General features: G+C 29.4%; 1 protein-coding gene across 2 annotated transcripts; it reads left to right on the top strand.

Annotated features, from left to right (window-relative positions):
- Positions 1-247: 247 nt before the first annotated feature.
- Positions 248-9,319, top strand: LOC148303249 (transmembrane protein 62-like). 2 transcript variants are annotated; one of them, XR_015838507.1, is made up of 9 exons: positions 248-727; positions 1,941-2,190; positions 2,467-2,728; positions 3,370-3,561; positions 4,046-4,472; positions 5,255-5,640; positions 5,827-6,054; positions 7,100-7,371; positions 8,610-9,319. XR_015838507.1 is itself a non-coding variant. In XM_088270331.1 (8 exons), the coding sequence occupies exons 1-8, from the start codon at positions 542-544 to the stop codon at positions 7,170-7,172; spliced, it is 2,004 nt and encodes a 667-aa protein (XP_088126457.1). In that variant the 5' UTR covers positions 255-541; the 3' UTR covers positions 7,173-7,404. The 2 variants fall into 2 exon arrangements, 1 of the variants encoding a protein (XP_088126457.1); XM_088270331.1 differs by lacking the exon at positions 8,610-9,319 and having other exon boundaries at positions 255-727; positions 7,100-7,404.
- The last annotated feature ends 1,736 nt before the right edge of the window (positions 9,320-11,055 follow it).

Below are 11,055 nucleotides of genomic sequence, written 5' to 3'. Positions count from 1 at the left end.
TTTCGACTTGTGAAGTAACCGTGTTTTTAGATTTGAATATATTTGTCACGGGATCAACCAAATATTATATACTAGAGATTAATTGAAAACATCCTACGAAAAACCAGACATAGTATTAAATGGCTCGGTAGGTACGTGTATAAAAGAAGAAGATGCGTGACGTCTCGGTGAATATTGGAGTAATTTTTTTTCATATTGAAAAGATTGCTCCCCTGTTTGTCTACGTCATGCGCACAATGCAAACAAAATAGTACAACTAATATCAGACCAGTTATAACTTGACTATGGAAACGATGTGTCAAATAATTGATTAGTTTGTCTGTGACTTTGTCCACCTGTCAAGTGTCAATACATCAATAAAATCCGAAAGATCCAAATTTCGATGAGATTATAAAATGCGAAGATTTATTCCTCAGATACTCAAATATTATTTATTGATAAGTGGATTTTTTGTTTTTACGTAAACGAATTTTTTTATTTGCTGCCTTTGTTTGGTTGGTGATCACTTATCAGGGGAACGTTTTTTTAATGTACTTTTAAAATGATTAAGTTAGCCTTGCTTTTATTTGTGGTGATTTTCTCAATGTTTCTTGCGAATATTGCTTACCAGATTGATATAGACATATATCAATCTAAGAATTCTAAGCTTGACATAAAGGACAAAATAAAATATGAAAATCTCTCCAGAATAGGCGATTCTACAGATCAGCTGATGTGGTTTGTACAGGTGACAACTTTGCTTTACTTTTTTAAACTAAATTTAATTTACACCTATACCTAATTTCTAGCATTGGGTAATTTAGTTTATGTTTATTTGTTAAATACGTTGTTAAATATCTTTTATTATCTTAAACTAGATTTTTAAAAGGAAATATAAAAGTCTGGACATTAAAGGGCTGATGACTTGTCGTTTACTAATTTAAGTGATCCGTTCATAGACTCTAAAATTTACCATTCTACCGATGATTAAACATTCATATTTACTTTGGTTTTGAAACTTCTATTAAAATATACGGGAGGACCTTAACTTTCGCACATGATTGGTTCCTGAAAACGTGTGCGAAAGTTAAATGTTTGAAAGTATAGGAATGTAAAAAATAAAAAAATTAAAATACTAAAAATCGTACTTTAAAATTTGTATTTATCAAAAATTACTAACTAAGTACATATTGCATACAAATATTTTCTTAATAAACTTGTCAAGAATTAGTTGTATTTTACTATTTTTTTTCTTTTCTGCATAGAGAGTTCTGTAACATGAAGTACTATTATGGATCACCCTACGCACTTGAGAAATGTATGTGTTATCCATTGGGATAACATTCTTCCATAATTTTTTAAAATGTCCTGAGTTGCGTAAAAGCTTCGTTCATATTTTTTATTGTTAAGGTCTTGATGCTTTCTTCAGGTTCTTCTTCCTCACTTTCAATTTGTATATTATTTTAATTCTCTTGTCGGTCCATTAGAAATTCATTAGTCAAGGGTTTTAAAAAAAAAAGAAATAATTGTGTTTTTATTACTTACACAAATATTTCAATTTCATACTATTTCTGTGTGCCTTAGCGGCTCATTGTTATAAAATATAATATCAGTATTTCCCAATGAGGCGTGGCTGGGCCACTGGGGGGCAATTTGAATGTTTTGGGGCGCAATGCGAAAATCATTAATATTTTTGCATCGTTGTTGAAAAACGCATTTCCCAAATTAGTACCCCACAAAAAACTCTTTACAGCCCATATCAAACTCAAGGATCACACTTATTATCTTTCCAGCAGCAATGTTATATAATATGTGTACAAATTATTTATTTATGAAAATTTTATAATAATATAGAATATATTGTATACATGAGGCTGGTAACTAAAAGTTCTTATTACCCCATTCAAAATACTGTTCTCAATTTATTTAATTATATCAAATTAATTAAAAATTATGTTTAGGTTTCAGATTTACATTTGAGTTTATTTAATGACCCTCTAAGGATCACCGAATTGAAAGAATTCTGCTGCTCAACTCTTGATATAATCAAGCCTTCCGTGGTTATCGCTTCGGGGGACCTAACCGACGCTAAAAACAAAGACAATATGGGCTCGGGACAGTACAAACAGGAATGGATAGCATATGCAGACACTTTGAAGACTTGTAAAGTGAAAGAGAAAACATTATGGCTGGACATTCGAGGAAATCACGGTAAGAATTATTATTCCTAACATTTATTGTATATTCCAATAGAAACAACAATTAATTTCAGTTTATATATGTATATATCCATTGTTTATAATGACATTACAAAAGCCCCCTTTGCTTATTGATGACAGTAAACCATCAAATATACATGTATATTTTACGAGTTCAAAACCAAAAAAAAGGCTTTTATTGTGATTGTCATAAGTCTTATTGATTCAAATATAATTTTTACATTATTTAGAATAATCCATTTTCCAAAATTTTTTATTTAATTTTCAGATAATTTCAATGTGGCTGGTTGGAATTCTGAAAACAATTTCTATCGGCACTATTCAATTCAAGGTCAAAAGCATCCCCGGTCATACATGCAAATTGTGGAAAAGGGAGGCCAGAAGGTTGCGTTTGTAGCCCTTGATGCGTGTCTGGAGTTGGGACCGAGAAGGCCATTCAATTTCATTGGAATGCTCACTAAAGACAATGTAGCTGAAGTCAAATCTCTGTTGAATAAAGCTGAAAAAAATGGGGTTGATCATACAGTCTGGTAACTATTTTTTAATAAATTTAATAGAATATGTTGGATATTTTCTAAATGTGTTGCTGGAGGGATGCTAAGCATTCCTTGGGATACAAATTGAACAAGCGTCTACATCATCTAGAAGCAATCGGTAATCGAAAGACTCATACATGACATGGAAAAAATGACCTTTTTCTACTTTGCATAATTACCAGAAATAATTTGGAAAGTTTCAAGAAGCTAGTAGCTACAGGAATAGTCAAGGAGTGAGAGGATGGTCTACTCGCTCTCTTCAACTTGACCCAGGATCGGAATAAATAGAGGCGTACTATGCACCTAGTGTCTGATATCCCAGGAGACCATGATGGCCAGCATTGAGCAAAACGAAGAAAAGTTTCAAAATTTCTTTTACTGCTAGAATATAGCAAATTGGGTATATAAAAAAAAGACTGCGAAACTTGGCATGATCCAGTATTTCTAATACTTATTAGGTCAGGAGTCAGAATAATTGGCGGGTATGTATGAGGAGATGCATGAATGTAAAAAAGGCGAAGATTGCCAATTCCCAAGGCAGAATTGTGTGGCATTCTATTCTCTCTACCTAGCCCTGCAGAGAAGCGGGTTAGTTATTTTTTTGGAGCGTATTTGAATTTTGAATTATTTTACAGGTTCGGTCATTATCCAACATCTTGTATAATATCTTCGGATCCCGTGCGGAAACTGATTGGAGACCACGACACGTCTAAGGTGTATCTCTGTGGTCACCTTCACCAGATGGGTGGACTGATTACTAAGATGTACACTCGGCAAAAGTCGGGATTCCTCGAGCTGGAGTTAGGGGATTGGAAAGATAACAGGATGTAAGTTATTAACAAACAAAAAATTAGTTCATGTTGGTATTGTACGGTGTTTTTTTTTTTAAATAGTTTTTTGCTGTATAAATATACACACACATACTTTCAGGATTTTTATTTAAAAAAAAAAAAAATGATTATTTGTAATTAGTATCACTTTTTTATCTTTATCACTTTGTTTGCCTTTTTAATGCAATAGTCACAAATCTACGTTTTATAGTTTTGATCAACATCACACATAATAAATAAAACCAAAAATCTTTAAAAAAATAGTTATCTCAAATTATACATATAAATTTCTACATATAAAGCTGGATTAGTAACAATATAAATGAATTTTAATACCAATTCTAAACTTCAAGCCTAATCAATTAAAAATAGTGTCTTTGCAAGTTTGCAACATTGGCATTTGATTGACAATAATATTTCTAATACTTGAATTTTTGGCAAAAATGTTAAATTAATAACTGCATTGTTCCGATTGTTCCAGGTTTCGATTGGCAGCATTTGATCACGGTTTATTTAATTTTGCTGATATAAAGCATGGAACATGGCCGGTCATTTTAATAACCAACCCGAAGAATTCTTTATATGCATTGCCAAATAGAGAAGCTTTAAACCAAATACAAATATCTTCACACATCCGAGTATTAGCATTTTCCATTTCACCTATTGTGTCGGTGGAAGTTAAGATTGATGATGGAATTTGGATAATGTGTAAAAATTCAGAGGGACCTTTATACACAGTATCCTGGAACCCATTGCATTACAAATCAGGAATTCATACTATATATTCTAAGGTTCTAGATGCTCAAGGTAGAGAAGAGATTGTAGAACAACCATTTTCAATTGATGCAACTAAAGTTGATTTCAATATCTTATCTAGGATGGCGTTGATGCTGGATGCATCTATAATGGTAAGTTCTTTTTTTTCTTTTACATGCGAATATATTAATACATTTATATAACTTTTATATCTATATATCACTTAACACATTATGTACATTTATGAGGATCTTCCATTAATGAATTAATATTTTAAAATAATCAGCTTTCTGAAACCCACATATATAGACAAATTAACAGTGACACTATTTTTCCAGTCATATAATACTCCAATTTTTAAATTGATATTTGAGTTGAAATGTGAAATGAACCTGTTACATATATAGATGAAACATTTAGTAAAAATATAACTGTATTTACATCTATGGGCGTTTGTGCACTACACGGAATTACACGGAATTTTACCGTCTGGCTCGTCAGTTAGCATATAAAACGGATGATTGGCTTGGATTGGCTTGTGCTTTTGTCCATCTTTCTTCGGATCGGTGCTCTTGATTGGTGCGTGAACACGTTGCGCCTAAATTCGATTATGCTAAACTGTCATAGTCGCTTTCATTTTTCAAAACCGGACAGCCGGACGGTAAAATTCCGTGTAGCGCACAAGCGGCTTATGGGTCATAATACTGGTTTCATGATTTCTTACTGTTTCGACAAACTCATCTGTAGAGTTGTAAAAAATGGAACTAAAACTAAGTGGTTTTGTAAAATTTTTCATGGTCAAAATAATTTTTGTATAGTGGTAACAATGGTGACACTATTACACTAGACACAACAGATAATGTTGTCAACATACAGTTCACAAAAAAAACTCACTTGCCAAGAGGTTAATGGTGATTTTCCCCCTCTCTTTCAGTTCCAATGCCTGTTTGGTGCAATGTTGTTGGTGTGCACTTTACCATTGATAATATTGCGGTACATGCATAAGAAAATACTTACTGGAAACATGCGGAGACCAAGATTCAAGAACAACTTTTTTTGGAACTGTTTAAGAAAGATGTGGATCCTGTCTACTGTAGATCATGTATTTTATCCCTTGGTTCTGTACGATATCTACCTTTGTTTTGGTCCGTGGGTTGTCGGGGAGCTGATTGAAGGATATATTGGAGCGGTGTTTGCTTGGGGAGTACTCGTGAATGGAGTGTATATCCCTGGCTCTTTTACATACATGTTTGGATTTATACAACTTTTTATTTGTCAGTTTCCATTAACACTGTTTTTGGCGCATCAAATTGACAAGCAGTAAGTTTTATCTTTGATAAATTATTATAACAATATTTTTTTTACTGATAACACAACACAACATAATTTTTTTATTATAATACCTTATTATTATCTTTTTAAATGCTTATTCATATTACATATTGTATTAAGATAAAATGATTTCCTTTTTTATTTATTATTATTCCTTCATTTTCTTGGTTTCAGATTTCAACAAAATCACTTGCGGAAACGGTTAAATCTATCGAAAGTTTCGATGTTCCTGAGTAATCTCCCATTTATATTCATTCTTGCAATGAATATGCATTTTGCTTACTTTTTTGGTTTGGCATATGGAATTGTTGCATTTATTTTGGGACCTCTGCGGTCTTGGTCAGTATTATTAAATGCATATCTGTGGTACAAGACTCTTTCTGTAACTCCAAAACACACAAGGTATTTATTGTTCTTTTATATATTTTAAAATTTTAAAGCTTGCTAAAGAGAGTAAACACTTAAGTTAATTAAAGTGGCTAATATATGTGGTTAATATGTGGCCTGTTCAATTAATACGTTTTTGTGAGTGTTGTCGTTTCACCAGCTTCAGCCCATTCAGGTTTCAGAACTCATGAGTTTTTGCCAAAGACTTGATCACTGTTCTCCACCCACCCTACTCACCTGATCTCGCTTTTCTGACTTCTTCCTGTTCCCTAAGCTCAAAAGACCTTTAAAAGGAAGAAGATTTGAGATTGTTGGCGAGATAAGGCAAATGCGACAAAAGAGGTGAAGGACATGAAAGTAGCGTTCCAGAACTGTTTGTAAAAGTGGAAACACCGTTGGGATAAATGTGTGAGTCAGGGAGTTGAACATTTTGAAGAGGACCCAGACATATAACTTTTAAGTAAAGTACCTTTTGTTTTATGACGTCAGGCTACGTGTTAATTGACCAGGCCAAGTATAAAACATCCATCCATTCATCAAGCATTTAAATATTCCATCTTAATTTTTAATATTTCCTCAGTATAAAAACAAACATTTTTAAGTTTTGAAATTAATTGGTAATTGATAAACCTTCTTTTAACCACCCTACTGTTGGGTTATTTTCTGAGTTAATTCTGTAGAAAAATATCTTCCTTTTTTCTACAGAATTATGAAAATAATTTTTTTGTATTCATACCTAAATTTTTTGCCATAATAGGTGCTTTTAGGACGGAACTGATGTACTTTTTTGTTAGTGAGTTGCTCCGTCTCGCATGAATTATTTTTGGGACAGGGTTATCGCAATGGTGTGGAAAAAAATGCATATTATGTACGCTCGTATGTGTGATTGTTAGTACTGCATTTTTCATATGATATGAAGAATCTGTTTACATCTGCAAAAATGCAATGATCACCCTGGTTTTATTTACACTAGGTAGACCTGTAATGTTTGTTAGTATGACATTAAAGAAATGTTATATCATTTTATGTATTTTAAAAAAAACTGATAATTTGTTTTCAGTGAAGCAGCCATTATTTGGATTCCTAGTGATGGACGGCATGACTCTAAAAGTCAGTTAGACTTTGATGATTGATTTACTTTAACAAATAATATTGGACATTGACTTGAATATTTTTCATAAAATGTTTTTCTTTCTTCAAAATTGACAAATTACTAATTTATACTAATTTATCTTCCATTGAAATTTTTACACATCACATTTTTGTTACATTAAAAAAATCAAATTAAAAATACGATTCTGAAAATTCTGTTATAAATATTGATTTTATTTAGTAATATTCAAACAAAATTAAAGGATAACCAAACGAGAATAAGTTGGCATTAATTATACATATATTTTTGTACGAACTGATTTATTTTTTTTGTTTGTTTTTGCTTTCTAATCTCAAATGTAGAAACAATCTTTAAAAAAATGTATGTTGTTTGTACATTATTTAGTATCATTAGGTGTATTTCTATAAAAAAAACATATTTTCATTGTATCCACTTTGGTAATGTTAAACATAATTTTTTTTAATGCTTAAGTATATTTTAAACAAGGATTTTTAATATGTAATATTTTAATATTTTTAATACAATTTTAAATATTGTGTAAAATATTACAATATCCATTGTTTTTATTTTATTTTTAACCCGGTATTCCTTTGTAAAAATGAAAATGTTTTTATTTTTGTTCATATCGCATCAAGAATAGTTGATGATATATTTTGTACAGTCAGTTTCGCATAATTGAGGCGTCCCCTTTTTGAGTCGAATCTCAAAGAACGGAAACTAAACAACAAACCGGAATTAATAGTTATTTACGTAACTTAATTGGGACAGGAAATTTAAGATCATAATACCAGATTATATTATTATTTATATATTTATGGGACAATTGTATTCATTGTGTGTGTATGATTGCTGTTCGGAGAATGTGTAACATCCATTTTGTTTACTATATATTTTGAAACTTATTTTAATGATATTTTTATTTTGTAAAATATAATATTCATAGTTTAATTTTACGCTTGCCTTGTTAATTTGGGCAAGCATTTAAATGGGTTAAATCTTTGTTGCCAGTATGTTCCAATTAAGAGAAATCAACTGTACATCTTTTTTTTTCTTTCAAATGTTGCTCCAAAATTTGCTTGTAAATTTTTATATCATATAAATTAAGCATTTACATTTAATATTATTTTATGAACTGTTAACATTATAGAATCCTATTATAAAGCCAAAGAATGTGTTCTTTTTATTTGAAATAATGAATACTTATTTCTTGATAATTAACATTTAGTGTAAGAAATGTAGGTACACATGAAGCAATTTGTGAAAGGTCCTAAGTTAATGTTGGCTATAATGAAGTTAGCAGTGTAATGTTTTTGTTTTAATTTTGGGTAATATATCCAAAATTAAACAAGGTTATTGGATTGAATTCTACTTTTATTTACATATATATGATAATATGTGTATATCATATATATGTAAATAAAAGTAGAGTTCAATCCAATAACCTTGTTTAATTTAGGATATATTACCCAAAATTAAAACAAAAACTTTACACTGCTAACTTTATTATAGCCAAAAATTTAAAATGGAATTCTACCAACTGTCTGCAGTTACAATGAATAAAGCTTTTTTGTTGTGTAAACTATAATAAATATAAAAAAATACTAAAACTTAGGCCCTTCATAAATGGTTGAGTCATTCTGTTAATATTATTCTCTAATTTATATATTTATTTCACCTTAAAACCAAAAAAAGGGTTTTCAAAATGACGAAGGTATGGAAGTGCAAGTAATAATATTTTATATAACTGACTGAAAACTTTATTCTAATGTCTGTAACAGACAATATAAATATTTTGAAATATTTACAATATTATGTTTTACGGTGCTTATTGTATTTAACTCATATCTATATTTGGATAGTTTTTAATATAAAACATATATTGGATTCAACTAAAATATTCCACCAAATAATATGTACCTCGATGAAAAGATGACATTTTTATTTCAATTTCTGATGGAAATAATTTTAAATAAATGAGTTCAGCATATTGTGAAAAGTAACAATACTTTCAATCTATTTTACATACAGCTGAACTTTAGTCATTGAAGTTTGTTCAGTATATAAAAAATCTCTAAAACATAATATGTACAATTTTATTATTAAATGAGGAAAAAAAGGAAACATTCATTACTACAAGATTTGTATCTTAATTTTTTTTGTTGTTGTTGTAAGTAGTTGCAGTATCAGAAGTTCAGAATTCACATCGGAATTTTATTAGTAATAATACACAAATGCTTGTAATTTTAAAGAAAATCACCTTGCAAAGTAGAAATTCATATTTGTTATAGCAAAAAAGCGGTTTGTTATATGAATGTTCTACTGTTTTTTGAAAAGTAGACGCTGTACACTTAAATGAATCACAATTTTTCAATATTAGTCATCTCTACCCACAAATAATTTCAATGAGACTTTTTTTATTATCAAAGAAAACCACCTTGCAAAGTAGAAATTAATGTTCGTTATAGCAAAAAAGCAGTTTGTTATATGAATGTTTTACTGTTTTTTGAAAAGTAGACGCTATACACTTAAATGAATCACATTTTTTCAATATCAGTCATCTCTACCCACAGTAAATTTCAATGAGGCTGTTTTTTTTATTATTTAAGACTAAAATATGCCCATAATTATTTTTTAAAAAGGAATTTACGGCAGGTAATTTTTCATGAAAGTAAATTGACTTAGTGCCATAATTTCAACCTCTCATATGTGGACTATCTTAAGGCATAAAATGCAGCTTTGCTGAAGGGTTTGAAGATATTTTATGCCGTACATTTGAGTTCAAATTATTTAATTAGTTAAGTAGCCTGAGTTTTGCGATGTAATAAAGTACACATAAAATACATTTAAAAAAACTCCAAATTTATAAGTTATGACATACATACAATAGACTATGTAGAGGTTTCAATTTACTGAGGATAGAGAAGGTTTATATAGAAAATATACACCTTTAATATTGACACAAATATGATACTGACTTCTTTTATTTATATTTTTATGAATACAAATATCTTTACTGAATATTGGTTTTAATACATATAATTTTTGTTACCATTGTCACTGCCTTAGTCCCATTGACAACTGTGTGGTCTCAAAGACTATGTGTTACGTATTTCATAATAACAGTAACTATGTCTTATACGTACATACTCATTATATGTATTACACTTCATATATTTTTTTGGGAAATATCCAAAAATTTGCTTTAAATGTTTTAAACTAAATATTAGAAAAATAAGTAATTTTGTGCTCTGTGTTAGGATAAGTTTGTCTATGTTTACCAAATAAGGCATTTTTCATTTTATTTGTTATATTTTAAAAATGTTACTTTGTTTTTAATAAATTTTATACAATGAATACATGTATTTAATAATTTTATTTTAAATTTTAAATTATTTCCATCGAGGTGGTTCTATGAAAAAAAAAAATGTCAAAAATAATAATAATTTCGTTTAATAATCATATGCTGCTTGCTCTTTTTGTAATTTTTCTTCTCTGGCAGTTTTAGGTTTATTTACATCCATATTTTAATACAAAGTATTTTGTGCAATTATGTATATACAATACATTACATGAATATTAAATGCTTACAATTTTGTTGTCTGTTTTAAAAATATCTGTGGAATTGTTACGAAATGCATGTGATTTTATTATTTAAGGTACAACCAAAACATAGGTAGGTATTAAAATAATTCAATCAAACGGGGCCTATAATGTATTTTTATTTTGAGTTTACTTATTTGTTAATACGGAAATAATTATTGTAATTTATATAATTGGATTCCTAAATTTTACTGAACCACCATATATATTTACACACACCTAAGGATTTTTTCATATTACTATAATAGCCTAAATATTTATGGATATTCATGGAATGATAATGAGATTGAATTAAAAATATT

The sequence above is a fragment of the Brachycentrus maculatus genome, unplaced genomic scaffold (genome assembly GCF_059751285.1).
Source record: "Brachycentrus maculatus isolate JH-2025_06_01 unplaced genomic scaffold, ASM5975128v1 h1tg000378l, whole genome shotgun sequence".
NCBI classification, from domain to species: Eukaryota; Metazoa; Arthropoda; class Insecta; order Trichoptera; family Brachycentridae; genus Brachycentrus; species Brachycentrus maculatus.
This window is presented reverse-complemented; position numbering and strand designations above follow the sequence as displayed.